The 16,584-nt window shown below is 38.3% G+C and overlaps 1 protein-coding gene across 2 annotated transcripts; it reads right to left on the bottom strand.

Moving 5' to 3' along the window:
- Positions 1-12,465: 12,465 nt before the first annotated feature.
- Positions 12,466-14,623, bottom strand: LOC143906374 (nuclear RNA export factor 1). Of its 2 annotated transcripts, none has more exons than XM_077422464.1 (2): positions 14,467-14,623; positions 12,466-14,330 (listed from the first exon to the last, which is right to left on the bottom strand). In XM_077422464.1, the coding sequence occupies exon 2, from the start codon at positions 14,173-14,175 to the stop codon at positions 12,574-12,576; it is 1,602 nt and encodes a 533-aa protein (XP_077278590.1). In that variant the 5' UTR covers positions 14,176-14,330; positions 14,467-14,623; the 3' UTR covers positions 12,466-12,573. The 2 variants fall into 2 exon arrangements, with proteins under 2 accessions (XP_077278590.1, XP_077278596.1); XM_077422470.1 differs by having other exon boundaries at positions 14,463-14,612.
- Positions 14,624-16,584: the final 1,961 nt, after the last annotated feature.

Below are 16,584 nucleotides of genomic sequence, written 5' to 3'. Positions count from 1 at the left end.
TACACGTTTTACTACCACGCAGGTAGGCGGCTCAGGTGCCGGAGAAACCGCGGCGCGGGAAAGCGAGGGAGACATTATCATCTCCCGAAGAGACCTAGCTCTCCCGCGCGCGCGCGCGCGTGCGCGGAATGCATAATGACGCGTAGGTGCCCGCTATTGTGTCGCCTGTTTAACGCGCGGAAGAACTTGCCCAGCGAAAAAACTGCAGTTCTGTAGCTCGAGAGTCTGCTTCCCTTCGGAAGATCGTCAAGGATAGGCATAGAAGGCGGGTCGCCGGCAAGCGTTGCGCGGCAATCATTAAATTCAACGTCGATTCTTATTTATGACTACTTGGAAATATCGTTAGAAGAGATACACGGGGTATAGCATATATAGAGATAATCGTTCGTGACACCGTTTTAACGACATCGATTTTTTCCCCGTTTAATCGCTTTCGTAGATGATGAGTCTTGTATCGCACTACAGATAGAAGAAAGTTTTACATCGCATTGAATCGTGTGTGGAGGGTGTGGCGATAGACAACGTCATCGCGTGCGCGCCTTCAACAGAGATAAAAGAAAGAAGCCGATGTGCCCGTCAGCGACAATTATTCTAATGGATCTTTAAAGTAGATATATTTTGTGTGAAAGGATATTCGCATTGCGCCACTATGGATACATAGTTTCTCTCTCTCTCTCTCTCTCTATCTACGACACACTTTTATTCACACGGTTATTTGTTGTTAGAACTTAAACCCATTTTATACAAGCTATATATTTCAATATATATTTTATATATGTTATATTCTGATTTTTTAATGCTTTTTGGATTACACAGCATAAAGTTATAAATAGAATTCGATTCTGAATTAAAGATCATCTGTAAAAAGGGCTTCCAAGAAATAAATCTTAAAGTTGATACTTTTTCTCATAGATATGTTTTTTTAGAAGAACAAATTAAATGGTTATTAATTTATGTCTTTTAATCTTTTCAATATTGATCTGCGTGTGAGAATTAATCTTATTTTACAATGCATCATTTCCAAGCACAAATATTCAATAAAACTAAATGGTTAATTTAATTTTATGACAGATCTTTCCTCTTGCTTCTTCTTGTTTTTATGTTCTTACAAGTCTCGTAAAATGACGAATATGGATATTTTGCCTTTGCATATCTTCCGTATTTTTCTTTTCACGCTTTTAAATCGTCGATAGGACGTTTCTCGAACGTCTCCGTCTGTTAGCGTAAAGTTCGGCGTGACCGGTCGTTTGGTGGCCTTTGCCGGCGCGAGATCGCGACTCATTGCACTCGTTGGAGGGTGCATCGAAGGAGTGCTCGGTTGCATTCCAGCAGTAATCCGAGGAATTACGGCGGACGGAACAGCGAGCACCTTGTCGTTAGAACGCTCGAATCGCCGCGCGCGTCCACGAGCGGCCTCGAGATGGCCGTTCTGTTATTCGGGACTGCATTCTAAGGATGCTAAATACTTGAAATAGCTGAGCGAAATTTGCCGGATAATTGCACGAAAATTGCACGTACTAAGAGAATTCTTCAGCGGCATTTGGATACCTTTGTCGAAACTCGCGGATCCGCGTATCTCGGAATTTCAAAGTTAAACTTTCTCACAAGTTTCTCTGATATTAGGTACATAATCCCGGACGACTAGCAACTAATTAAAACGGACGGTCTCGCGCGCGAGTGGAAATCGTTTTGCGTTCAGAGAGGAGGTTTCGTTGCAGGTGGAAATTGTAGCAGTCGATCCCTCGATGCGATAGGGTCACTTCCGCAGTTTGAAGCTAAGGTAGATTACGCGCGGCGCAGAACGTGCAAAAGGACTTGTCTATATACGAGCAAAAGAATCACGTGGCCCGATTCACTTGCCGCCGTCGCACGAAGATCGAGGTCGTACCTCGACAATTGAAATTTCGCAATTTAGCCTGTCTTGCATCCTGCAGCGCGCCGTCGCGCAAGTGCAATGCGTTGAGAGAGAGAGAGAGAGAGAGAGAGAGAGAGAGAGAGAGAGAGAGAGAGAGAGAGAAGCAAAAAAAATATACGATAGCTTTAGAGTTTAAATCTAAAGAATATTGCGCACAATCGTTCTTGTTCTCGCTATGGACTTGTGACCCATGAATTTAATCTTTTTGCATCTCGCGAAAGATGTCTATTTTTCGAACCTTTATTTCAATATATCCAATATCAAGGCGTTTTAGTAAACGAATTTTGCGTAAACATAATATTTCAAGCTTTTTAATCGCTGATATTTATCTTGATTTATATACTTATACGAAAAAACAATGGTTTAATTATTTTCAGCAGTATGGATAAACTGACTTCAAATTTACGTCTTTCGTCATTAACGTTCCTCGAAAACGCTAAAATACGCGTGACGAGCAAGTTTATTGGAATGTTTTGTGAATGTATCCTATAGAATTTTTATCACAGATCAAACGCGTTTAATTCTGTATCTCGTCGACTTATACGCGATATCTATTAGCCATCAGAGGCTCGTTTCGACACCGACGTACATACACGTGTCTCGTAACGATGGGGGTAATTAACGAATCGAGTATTATATTTTTCAATGACCGTCCGTTCGTCCGTTTCTATTACGCGCGCCACGATGAGACTCTACGCCGCGAGGAATCTTCTCAGCCTTGGAGGGCGAAAGTTGTCTTCGGTTCGTTCGTAGATGGAACGATATTTGCACCTACAAAGGCGATTCTCGTCGTCGTACGATAGCGGGCGTATAAGAACTCTTATTCGGCGATTCCAGCCGCTTATTGCTTGCTGTGCGAGCGATCGTGAGCGACAGATTTCGCGTTCGATAAAAACAAATGATAGGGAAGGATTCTTTGGAATCACAGGTGACGATAATAACGGCTGAACGTCTTCAATTACGGTTTATCATCTCGTGAATCATTTCTTACTTCATTTCAATTTCACATTATACGTCGTATTAAGAAGCAACTTATGAGAACTTAATTAAAGCGACTTTCAAAAACTGGCGGAGTTCCGAAAATCCGAGAAAGTTGATCGCGATGAACGAGATATTAAAAAATTTCACATTTAAAATACCAGAATTGAAATTTGCCTTGAGAAAATGTAAATCTCAATATCTCGTCGAGATATATAGTCTTGTTATATATCATTTAAGAAAAAAAGTTTTTGAATAAATTATTATAATTTATCGAGTCCTCTTTAACATTTATTGAATCTTTGCATAATGGGATGCACTCGCTAATTCCTCGTTTATCGTAAACACACATTCCGGTTTGAGAGAAATCCGTTTCAAAAGTTTTGCCGTTTATTCTAGAAATAATCGCGCACGTATTGGACATTAGTCTAAAGTTTTGTGAGATTTAATTATTCTAACTCGAAATTTTACATTAATTTACCCGAGCATATGGAATCTCCGGGATGCTTCGTTCTCTCGGCAAGTATAAGTAACCCGCAAGAAGCTGCGCTACCGTGATATTTGCTTCCCCAAGTAATCTTACACGTAGGAGTCATTAGTCTCGCCACTAAGGAACATAAGTTGTCCCTCATTAAATACATGTAGAATAATTCCCCGAGTCCGTGGCAATTAGGAAAACGAACTGAATGGACGCACCCTTATCGTCCTCACTTGCGCGATCTTCTCGCGAGTTTCCGTTGGTAATTTTAAAAAATTCGCGTCTCTCATTCTCTCTCTCTCTCTCTCTCTCTTTCTTTCCTAACTTTTAACTACCATTTAAAGGCCAAACTTGCCGATATTGAATCGTTGGTGAATTTCAAAGAGCATGACAAATCCTGCGGCAGACCGCCGGCATGCTCACGGAGAAAGCGCGGAAGGTCAAAGGTTTCAGTGAACCATTTTTCTCGTAGTGCCATCATTGGCTTGGTACTTTCGCGAAGTACGGATGCGCAGCATCCTTGATTATAATCGATATCCTTAGGAAGTCAATTATTTTATTTTATTGTATCTTATATCCGTTCGTTTTAAAGTTGTAGAATTATTCAAAGCGTAAATGCGCTCATATACATTTCGAATAACATTGCTTTTACCCAATCAAAATAATCTTCTTCCCGGGGAAACGTTACTTATCTCTTTAAACAACTGCTGGTCCATTATATAGTCTGCGACGCCGACGGCTTGTGCGCCGTCGAAAAATTCTATCTCAAGACAGGCATTTTTCAGACGCGATTGTTGCGATTCTCGATACCTTTCTCCTCTAAAAATACATACGTTGCGCAAACAGACACGCGTTTCCGTTCGCGGCTCGACTCTATAACTCTCGCGTTTCAAGATTGTCGACCGACTCTCCGAACAGGGTATCCGCGCCGCAAGGTTTCTTAAGCGGATGCAAAAAAGGTGCTAAGCGTATGCGGGTACATCTGACTTCCGTCAGGCGCACACGTCCGTGCATGCGATCCGGTGCGCATCTTCCGCGCGGGTTAGCCTTGAGATACGGCCAATAACGAATCAAGAGTTCCCCGTTTTTCCAAACTGTTGGCCGTCCTCCTCCCCCTCCCCGTATCACGCACTTCGATTCCAGATAGTGAAAGTGTCGAGATTTTTGTCAGGAACGTCCTCCACCTCTGCATATAATACACGTGCGTTCCACGAACACATTTGCCGAGGATATCCCCCGTGAAGTTTACGCACCTTCAGACGGAGAATGATTTGTGCGTTTGACGAGAAAAGAACGGAAAAGTGTAACAACGAGATTGATCAGTATGGAAGATTCGAACGAAAAGCGATTGTTAGATTAACTTTTAAATAAAATTAAAATTAATTACGCAATATACGAATTTCCAAATTTGCTTTTCAACAATGACAATAATTATTATATTCAGATCGAGATTCAGATATAAATTAGGATGGGGATAGAGCATTATTTATCCTTCTATATTCTATGTTTCAAATGCCATTTTTTCGAAAGAGCTTACGAAATATTGAAAGAGTGGAATTTCTAATAATAAATACATAAAATAAATTACCACATGTGGCATACCGTGATAACGGTGTGCGAAGCTACGGTCGAACAAATCGATCCTTTACGATCCATCTCGACCTGTGACACCTGTTACGCAATACATGTTTGTGTATGCAGCATCTTGATCCGAGAGAAAGTGAATGGATTTTAATTTAATAATTGATGTTAATATTATAATTACGTAATATGAATAATATTCATTGCGTATGTATATTATACATTGATTAAGAACTAAATTAAATTTTTCCACTTTATTCTGATCTTTTTTTTGGCAAGGTTTCCTTCAAAATCGTCCAACTCTAGCTTGTTCTAATTTATCGTGACCTATTGCGTAACTTTGTTTTCGCGATATATCTCTGCACGCTTTCATGCATGGCATCATTTTCTCGTTCTGCACAAGACGTGCGAGATTAATAAATATACGAATTTTCCAAATGCCATTCTTCAGCATTTGTTTTTGACGCCTTTAGCGCACAATGACCACCGGATTAGCCGGCTAGCAAGTAATTTAGCCTCGCGGCGACGGTACGAAGAGAGAGAGGGTGTCTGCTCATCTCTGCCGCACGTGAGAAAGTGAAAGCAAAGGCCGTATGCCTCTGAAGACGAGATGAGGCACCGAGACCCGATCGTCCCGGTATTCGATCGTCCTGAAAATCACTCTCCTTCACAGCGATTCTCTTCGACGGCCTTCTCACACTAATCGGTGCACGTGCATCTTCCGTCGAATCCAAATTTTACTTTGTTCATGTACTTCAGTCTTACAATAGAAATTTCAATCTCATGATAGAATTAAAAATTCTATGTATATATTTCTTCTGTATCGAAGTTTAGAGATTTTGCTGAGAGAGAGAGAGAGAGAGAGAGAGAGAGAGAGAGAGAGAGAGAGAGAGAGAGAGAGAGAGAGAGAGAGAGAGAATTTGGCGAAAATATTAATAAAATAATATATTCTATTGATTTGAATGCATACATAGCATACATATACAGATAATCTTCTTTCTGATGACAGCATATATAGGATATCTCGAAAATTCATTAGACACGTTTCTCGCTCATTAATGTGATTGTCATCATGATGACAATCCCCTATTACAACTCTCTCTCTCTTTATTAGCAAAGATATATCTGACAATATTATCAATAAAAATCATTCAAAATTTGTACAATGCTACTACATTAACGGCGATTAACAAATAATGTCCATATTATCATCGAACATTATATTACGTTTATATCCTATACTTTTCATGTTTATGTGATTAAATATTAATTAACAAATCGCAAGATAAGATATTATTAATACTTATTTATATCGGTTTCATATGTTGCTGCAAAAGTAGGATGCGGTGTCCCGTTTCTCGTTTATAATTGTGCGCAAGAACGTCGCTCGACAAGTGAACCGGAAAGAGGCAGCAATTAAAGCGATTAGTCTGCGATTGATAGTTGAATCGGTTACAATTACTTTCTCAGTCTTATTGTTAAATCATGGCCTCAATTTCAGTCGTAAATTCTTAGATGTACATTGTAGACATTAAATATACATTGTAGACTCAAATTAAACACACACTCACAACGCATTGCTTAAGGGACTGCACATCACAATATATATGTCAGGCATGTTCAAGATTTTGCGCAAACGTCGTTAAAATGGTGGATATGTCATTGTGATACGGGAGATAATGACATATATTTTACATGAGATTACATCTTTCTTAATCTAAGTTTTTTTTAAATAATAGATATAATTTATAGATAGATAAGATTACGCGCGCAAGATTTGCGATCTCAATCGCGAATTATTTTGTATTTCTCCGTTGCGATCGAGAAATGGTGATTTTCGTATTGCTGCTAATTAATTTAAATAATCTATCTCTCTCCGAGAGCATAGTGCACCAGTTGTTCCCGTGGTCGTAATTAACGTATTTGTGGCGATTTAAGCAGGCACTCGAGATCTTAATTACACGTACGTATACGGCGAAGGGGCTGCCCGCGGTTATTGTGACATACTGTGCATACTCCGGCGCAACTCCGTGCGAAAAAGAAAATTATCCACTCATCACTGCGATACGCGCCTCTCACTTATATAACGTAGAATCCCGTTTGATAGTTCTGAAGCGACGACCATATACCTCGTTTCCTACTCGCGCTCCTTTCCAACGTCTATATAAATTCCTGCATGCATACGCGCATATTTTTCATATACGGTTGATTTTTGCGGCTGAGCGTTTTGTCATTAACAACCATTAATAATCATACCAATAATAAATATTTCATATTAATCCGTTGGAAAGGCCATCCGCACAGTTTAAGTCTTGAAAGAGGATGCACAGCGGAATAGTTTACTCTTCGCGTTACAGAGAATACGCATTAATTTTGCATATACGTAACGCGCAATATGATGCATCCGGAAAGGAAATTCTATTCGAACATCATACCGTGAATCATCACTTTTCCTTTGTCAATGCGCCTCTCTACGATAAAATTAACTCTCTCGTGTGCAAACGCGGGCATTCATCTTTCACATAATCTGCTCACTCAACGTAGATTTAGGCTAACTTCTCTGAAACTCTTCTTATAAAATCGAAGGTAAATAAAAAGGAAAATCGAAAGTAAAAGATCTCGAATAAAAAGAGCCTCTAAAATAAAAATCGACGAGATCGTCAGCTATATATGTCGTAATGCAATATGATTCATCTCCAATATAAATCTTTTCTTTTTCTCGAGTTGCGAAATTTCTTTCAATCTGATGTTTGCAATCGAAGTAATTAAATTATCATTAGCTTGCATTTGGTTTAATCAGCAAAATTCGGTATTATTCCTTTTTTAGCACAGGAAACAAATAATTTTTATTCCCCGAAGCTACTGTAACTCGAAGACGATTTATAATCGTAGGTCATGCCGATGCTACACATGAACCCTAGAGAAGACGCGGCATAACTTTCACTCACGACAGTGTCGCGGGCCTCATGCCCCGGGCACATTGGATACGAGCACATCGACACGACGATCCTCATCCCTATACAGGCGCGGGCGCGCACACACAATCGCGCCGGAATGTTGCATAAACGCACGCGCGTGAAGCCGCGGTTCTTACGTGCGTGATACGCGAGCCCGCGCACGTGAAACGTGGAAGTGCCGACCGATTATACAAGCGATTCCCACATATGCGAGCTATCTCTCCGAAAAGTTCGAGTCGAACGAGATCGAAGTGATCCTTCTCGTTGACTTTTGGAAAAATTTAATCGAAAATAAAAGGAAAGGAAAACAGAGAAAAGGAGACGAGGCAGAGGAATTAACATATAAGAAAAAAAACATGATAACACATAAAATATGTAAGAACGTGAAAGGATTAAAAATTTGGAGGGGGGCTCGCCGTTCGCAATAAATAAAATTTTTTTCGTACTTGTTTTTGTATATAGTTGCAAGTTTAATTAGGTAAGTCGAGGAAGGAAAGAGGAAGGAGAGAGATTCTCTTGTAGCGTAATTGCAAGGAAATGCAGCTGCGCGCGTACTCATTAACGGGAAAATGGCGTAAGCATGACCTTTTTAATTATTCACGTCTCACGTAAAATCCCATGCGCGCATTTGCGCACATACACAGATGCGCCCGCGCGCGCGCGCGATGCATCCCGGGTAAATCGTATCGCTTCTCCTCCGGCACGTACGTTCGCATAAATGCGAACGGGTCTTGCGAAAATCCGTCTTGCACAATTGCTCCCGATCGGACTGTTTCATCTGTTCAAGAGAATCGCTCGTCTTCGATTTCCCTTCGCGGAGGCAGACGCAGCGTCGCGGTCGTTCCGCTCAGCCATGAAGATCGACTCTATTCGCCTCTAATCGATTAAGCTTAAAGACCACAATAATCACGCGGATATCATTAAATCGTATAGCGCTTATTACTAATATGGTCTTGTAACATAAATCGAAAGGGGATTTCTCGAGTTTGCTAAAAGTCACCTCGATCTTAAAGTATATTAAATATATTTTCTAAATAATCGGAGAATAATTTTTTAGATTTAATATAGATATATATATATGTGTAATAATATAGCATTTTTATTTCCGTAAGCTGAACAAAACGTCTATCCCCGAAAACCGCGCAAAAGAACGAATTTTTCCGCTTTCGTAAAAGCCATTATAACGTCATTCGTGGGAATCAGTCCAGTCTGTGAACGTTACTAAACCCTACGGTCGATTTCTTCACTTCGCGATAATTTCGTTCGCTTAGACTAGGAGAAGGTGACTTAGCTCGTTCCATTATTTGATACGAAACCGATTTCCCTACTGTAACATTGCAACATTTTGTTTGCAGGGAAAAATTATCTCTTTAAAGATTTTCACAGCGCGTTCGGCTCGTCTCAAAAGTTTGTTCAGTTCGAAAATCGTATAAAATATATAGAAGTACTATGTATCGCGCGAAGCAATATTGAATACAATCGTTGAAAAATCGACGTAGCAGATAGATGTTAAACACACACAACATCCTTTGATTTTATACTTTTAGTAGTTTTAGTAGCCATGCATCATAATGGGACAATGATGTGCATAAAGGCTTCTTTCAGTAATTTCGTAATCGCTAGACTCATGTTACGAATGTGTCGTTACTATCTTTGAATCTAGTACAAGGATATCTTGCCCAGTGAAATGAATCCTGTGGTCTTATTTTTAAGGAATCGTATTATTCTTATTACGCATTTTTTATTCTGTATTTTTATTACATATTTGCGACAAATGTAATTTCATCATAATAATAAACACATATATTTTGTCTCGTTTGATATGAGGATTTCGGAATGACACATACATTGTGTATATTTAATAGCTAATATGAATTTTCGCAAAAGATTTATAGTAACTGCAATCGCTGTGCAGCAATTAATTAATTAAATTATTTTTTTACCATAACTAATCTGAAATTTTCATAACTCTCAGCTTTTCTCACACATTTTCGCTTCTTATACGATTAGAAATTACCGTTATGCGTTAAATCTTTCCTGTGCTAAATTTCTATTGTACGTGACACATTGTAGGCGATTACACGCACGTTTTCCTCGATCCTCGCTTATTAGCATCGATAACGGAATAGCGAATGGCATCAGATATCTTGTTACTTGAACTTTTCGCATTCCTCCCTTTATACATAATGAATATCTGTATAACGCGTTTGGGTTACATTTCAAAAGCTTGGCTATTAATTTTCTCTTCTGGATGACCTATCCCTGTTACCACTCGATGAAAGCCATCTCTAATCGCAGGAGAGAATATCACAAGCGTGTAGTGTCTTTTCATTTTTGCCGGCGCCTTTCGGAGGTGCGACGACACGAAAAATTTACATAGAATCTGCATGATAGGACTTTCTCCTGCGGGTTATCTGTAAGAAACATCTTCAGGTGCGTTACATCGTGCGTACGCCTCTTATGTGCGTCTCGGCATAAACATGTCTCAATGGGCCATCTTTTTAATCATATTCCGTCCCTCTCTCACTGTGGTACCCTGACCCACAACTTGACACATTTACGTTCGAAGTTGGCTTTCGCGATTTTCATAAATAAAAAATATACATAATACATCTTTTATTAAAAACGACGAATATTACATGTTTCATATCTATTCCTGTCTTTTATTACATGCAGTCTAAAGTTCCTTTGAATATTAAAATCCAATTTATTTTATTATTCTCATTTTTTTTCTGTGCTCGAGATTGCGTTTCGGGTGTCGATACTTTCGATTTCCAAGGTGCCGATGCAGGAAGCATCGAACTATTGGGAAGAAAGTTTTAATTAATACAAGGGTTAATTGGTACTGGAAGAAGCATACGGTTGCCTATTTTTAGAAGGCAAACTTCTCAAAGGCGCTTCTCGTGGGAGGCTGTAGGTACTGAGTCTCACAGTAGGGAACAATCATTTTATTATGTCGTTATCTATACGTACCCTCTCTCGACTCCCGGCTAATTGTTAGCAACTCAACTCAGTTAGTTTATAGTTCAACGTTTCTCGATCTTTTTTTTTTCTTTGGTATCATTTCCGTGCCTCTCATTATAATCACTGGTCGAAAGAAAGGCTTGCGAATAAGGCTAAAAAATTTATGCATCTATAAAACGTTCCATTTTTTAATTATATCCTCTATAAAAAGTGCCGTGATTATCTACGTTGAAAATTATTATTATAGTCTAATGTACTCTGGCATAACTGTGTCATTGTACAAGGTATTTTCTTCTTTTTTATTCACACGCGAAAGAATCTACCTGAACCCTGACGATCCGGAAGTGACAAAGATTGCGCAAAAACAAGAGCCGGCGAAGATACGATCGGACTACCGTAAACGTGTTATGATTGTTTATTTGGCCACCATGGCATTACTGCATTTTTCCTTGCAACGGTGATGTAATGCAAACACTTGTACCGTTACACTCAAGCTGCGCGTGCATTCATCTTACGTTGTCCTTCGAAGTTGTTCTTTTTAACGTCGTAATTGTATATTTATGGCATTCGATAACACGTAATCTTCCGTATTATGCCATTCTATTTAATTAATGACATTACATTGCCTGAATTTGTGTGGTAAAAAGAGCTTATATTATAGAAGAAATCTATCATTTTCTTATTGGAATAAAATTACTCGTCGTATACGCCAAACGTCACGATTACAACTCAAGTCACGTCTTTATTTGCGACCTATTAACTCATTCGTCGTATCATTTTCTCGGCGAAAATTTGCATGTACAGCGTAAAGTTCACTTCGCGAGCGTAATAAATAAAATTTTAATTCTCCCACAATCGCACGGGCTATGAATTACTTCCATAATTATTATTCTCGTACGGTGTTAGCGATAAATTATGCACCGTTATCGAGCCTGTGTAATTGAAACATATAATTACGAGCGGACAACGCGCGTATATAAAATCTATTATAAATATTAGTTCTATTAACAGATGACAATTTTATTCTCGGCTTCACTATCTATTTTAGTAGCGACAATGACCATAATACTTCGTAGTATTACGCTCTCGAGATTAAATTATTAATAAGCCATTTACAGATCCGCATTCAAACACAGTGATTTACTTTAATCGAGCATAAATGAAGTCTCGATGATCCTCAACAGCGCTCGCGTACTGCGTCGTAAACCGATTAGAAAGGGTAAAAAAAACTCACCTACCTTCGCGATTTTGTTTCATTCACGTCGTCCGGATGAACGCCGTGGTCCTTGAGTGCATAACCTTTGGATGAAGTCACTATAAGCATCTCGTTCCCCATCCTGCGGACCATTTAAATGCCATGCGAGTAATCGCATCGCTTCGGGATATATTCATTGATATACGATACTACCATCTCGCGCGAAGCCAACATCTACATTCTACACATTATAGAAGACGTGCAATTAAACGCGCAATTAACGACGCATGACGATTTTTGTTATAAAAAAAAAAAAAAAAAAAAAAATCGTATTTTGCGAGAGAAATCGTAAACGTAGAAAGAGTAAATAAAAATTAACGAATTAAGTAACGAAAACTTTTGAGATACATGGACCTGTATTTTTACATTACTGCATGCTATTTCTATTATTTACATAGCGTTTAGAATACGCGCCGTCAGTAAAAGCAATATATTGTTGCGAGCCCTATGAAACAAACGCATTTTCCGGTATCGACGAACTTTTGAAATCCTTCATGAAGGTAGATATCGCTATTCGCATGTCCCATTGAGCTAACGTCAGATAAGTCTTGGACCATTCCTTATTCATCGTGGTGATCTGCCGCATTCTGGTAATCAACACCGATCTCTCACTCTGACTGAAGCAAATCGGCACGACTTCGTCGTAAGCATATTTGACTACTATTTTATCGGATGTTATGTTTTCAGGTGCTGCGAATATGTGATACTGATCGTTTAAAATGTGATATTCGTTGTCGAGGGAGGCCACCAAGACGAATGTTCTGGAGAATGATAGTATGTTTGTGCCGGAACTTAGTTTCTTGAACAATCCCGTGACATTGAACACTATGCATTTGTCGTTGTCGTACATGATGTCGTACGTGAACGAACTTTTGTCGTGGTAGGACCGGGGCAATTTGCCGAAAGCTGCCAGAATGTCCTCTTGGCCGTAGTAGAGGCTCGCATTTTTCTTATCTTTTTTGACTTTCCTCTTTAGATTTCTATTTAACGTGTATTGGTTGAGGCCAGTCACTTGCGCGACGTTATGGGGTATGGCGAAGCTCATGGAATAAAACGCGTCCTTGTGATAGAGCCCTCGTAGAACCGTTCGGTCGAGCTGATCGTACAAAGAAAAGAAGTGAGAAATAAATTTATGTACGAAATCCTGAGTCTTGTCGTCCGGAAAATAGTCCCTGTATATCATCGGCATGTTTTCCGCAATGCACACGCCGTCTAACTCTTGCAGGTACGGGCAATATTTCTTTGCAGACTCTACGTATTGCTTCGCAGTCGAGTAATTTTCGCAAAGAGGATTATCGTCGAGCCAAAGTCTGACGATCTCCAAATTTTTTAGGGGGGCTAACGCGCTCATGTTTAACAGATTGTTGTGCCTCAGGTCCAGGTACTTGATGGATTTCAAACCCGAATTCTCTATCGCCGATATGTTGAACAATTCATTATGCTGCAAATTCAGATGCTCGAAAGTGGCTATCGCGGTTTTGGCCAGCTTTAAAACGTGATTGGAAGTTCTGAGCTGTGACAGCCGGCAATAGACGTTCTTATCTATATCCGGATCTGTGTGGAAACTCTCCAGGTTTAATGACTTCTCGTTCGGATCGTATCTCTTGGTTAGCGCAGTCAACAGGAGTGGTTGTATGTGAACCTGCAGCTCGTGGATCGAAGAGAATCCTAAGGTTACCACGAGAACGAGACCGTCGCCCTTATCATTTCTGACGATCATATTCAGCTTGCACAGCATTTCCAGCGCGGGGCCGCAATTTCTCGCTACAAAATACGCGTCTTCTCCACAAACCTGATACTTCACCGGTATCAAATCGGCCGGCTCGATCGCTCTCAAAATAGCTTTCAAGACTGTATCCTTGTCGAATCGACCGCCGTTAATGACTTTGATTTTGTGCCATAGATCCGAGCGATACATCAGTCCTCTCTCGTGAGGCAGTTTTGCGCCCATAACTATTCTTATAGCGATCGCCTCATCCAATAGAATAGGAATAACTGGTGCACTCGGCACCTTTACGTTTTCCTGCTGCATCATTTGCTGATGCATCGCCTCGTATTATATTCGCCTGTCTCGACTTCCTTAAGAAGCCTCCACAATTGTTCCTTCCCTTATTTAATTCTTCTTGATTATTTTTTAATTAAACTATACTTTCTGTTTCGACAACTTTTTCAATGTTTACATATCTTCGAGGTTATGTCCCCCTGGAAAGATTATTACGAATAAATCTATTGACACGGCTATCGTCACACATCTTAATTGAGAAAATATTCAGACGTTATAAGATGATAATTATACATTATTAATACAGAAAGTACAAAGAACGTTGAAAATACCTACGAGACTTTTATCTTTCTTGCCGATATCGCTTCTTTTTTTTTTTCAGTTCAAAACAATAAGTTTACAATAAGTTTTCATCGACTCACAGCAGATGTCACGATTTTCTTGATACTCACAAGTACTTGACTCGGTTGACTACTTATATGATACTTGTATCAACTTGTATGTATATATATATGTGATTAGCGTCCCACTAACGCCTCTGTGTGCATAAAATGTGGACACTGAACTACGTAGCTATATCCACGAATACCTTCAATGGGTAACACGCTAAATCCATCTTCGGTTCTGTTCCGAAATAATTTTTTATGAAAAATAAAAAATTAAAGAACAGTATATGTTATGAAACACATTTTACGTTACATTTCTCAAAATATTTAACGTCCTATGAAATATTTTTTTCTAGATATTTACATCTGTAAAGAAAACAATTTTTACGTTCGATGCCTTCTTTTTCTCTCACGTTTTTTTCAAACGTATTTTACACATTTTCTGTATATAATTAATTTAATGTGATGATAATCACGCGGAACTTTAGTTAATAGTCTAATATTAACTTTTCTCACGAATAAATGGACAAGGAAGTAGCATCGAGAATTTATTTATATCCAAGATTTAATCTTTTTGTCGAGAGTTGATTTCAGTACCTAATACGCGTATATATAGTCTATCGTGAGGAAAATAAAATTTGGAAACTTATGCAGATGCATGTATTTATGTTGCGTATTATACAAATAATATTGTTACGATTAATTACATGGTAATTTGTATATAAAAGATATATTTTACGTAAACTATATTAAATATAATTTTATAATTGTAAAGAAAGTTATTTTTGGATCTAATTACATGTCATAATTTATTCAATTTCAGCGCACAATATCGCCGGAATGCGAATAATTTCTCAATTTATTAGAAATTTCAGTTTATCGAACGACAATCATTAATAAGATTATCAGAATTCGTAAGCGATACGTCATAGCTATCGCGAAAATGATAGATATAGATAATAAAAATGGATCCTTGAGCATCAATTATTGATATTACAAATTAGCGATTAAACATATATTTAATATTAGCAATATACATATTATGAATATCACATTCAGAATATGAGGTAATAATTATTTCTATAATTTTTCATTAAATAAACAAAGCGAGCTGTGCAAACGCGATCAATCAAGAAGGTAGAACCGAGACTTTATTTACGTATAGGTATCCAAGATTCAAGCTTTTTGTCAAGAGATAATTTCAGTAATACGCGTAGTCCATCGAACGGAAAATAAAACCTGGAAACTTATATGCAGAAATATTTATGTTATATACAAAAAATTACATTACTACGATAAATTAGGCAATTCTGTAAATCAAACTGTCATAGTCTTGGTTCATTCTTTTTTTAATACTCAGATGCACTCCTGTTTTATTCTAGGTAGAAAGTAGGAGAATTGGTGATTAAGAAGGTATTTCTCGTGTCTGATGTGCACTCAGTGCGACGGGCATAATTAGTTCTTGCGTTGGATTTTCAATTTTCTGAGTAATGGGCCACTACCACTGTGTCAACTTCGTTTTTGAGGGGCAGGAGATTATAAGTCTTAAAAATAGGCTTCACTAGATACGCGCACATATATAGTGAACATGAAATATTTAACGTAATTTAAAGTTAAATTTATCTTTTTATCTTTTATCTTTTATCATTTAGTTTCAGAGATATTCGTCCCGAAAGACAAAATTTGATTTCAATCAAATATTTTTCACCCCATAATTATGCGATTGGGCACGTAGAAAAAAAATACATGTCTCTTTTTTTTTATGTAGAAAGCAACATAAATTCATTAAAATCGAACGCGGACACTTCCGTGTAATTCCTAGCTGTTAGTCAAAGTTTCTGTGGTAATTATATTCGGTCAAAACGGAATAGCTTGAAAAGTTAGAACAGTGTCTTTCTGTCATAAATGTTTCATTAATGGCACGTACTATATATTTTTTGGCCTTCTCTATTGCGGTTTTATTTTGACGTATGTTTTGCATACAAACATTATTAAAATGAAAAACACGCTTTAGCTTAAATTATTCCAATTTTTACTTATTATTTTTATTATGTATTGTTACGCAGTT

This window comes from Temnothorax americanus, unplaced genomic scaffold (genome assembly GCF_048541705.1).
Source record: "Temnothorax americanus isolate GAGA-0224 unplaced genomic scaffold, ASM4854170v1 Scaffold11, whole genome shotgun sequence".
NCBI lineage: Eukaryota > Metazoa > Arthropoda > Insecta > Hymenoptera > Formicidae > Temnothorax > Temnothorax americanus.
The sequence above is the reverse complement of the archived record's forward strand: the minus strand, read 5'-3'. Positions and strand labels throughout refer to the sequence as shown.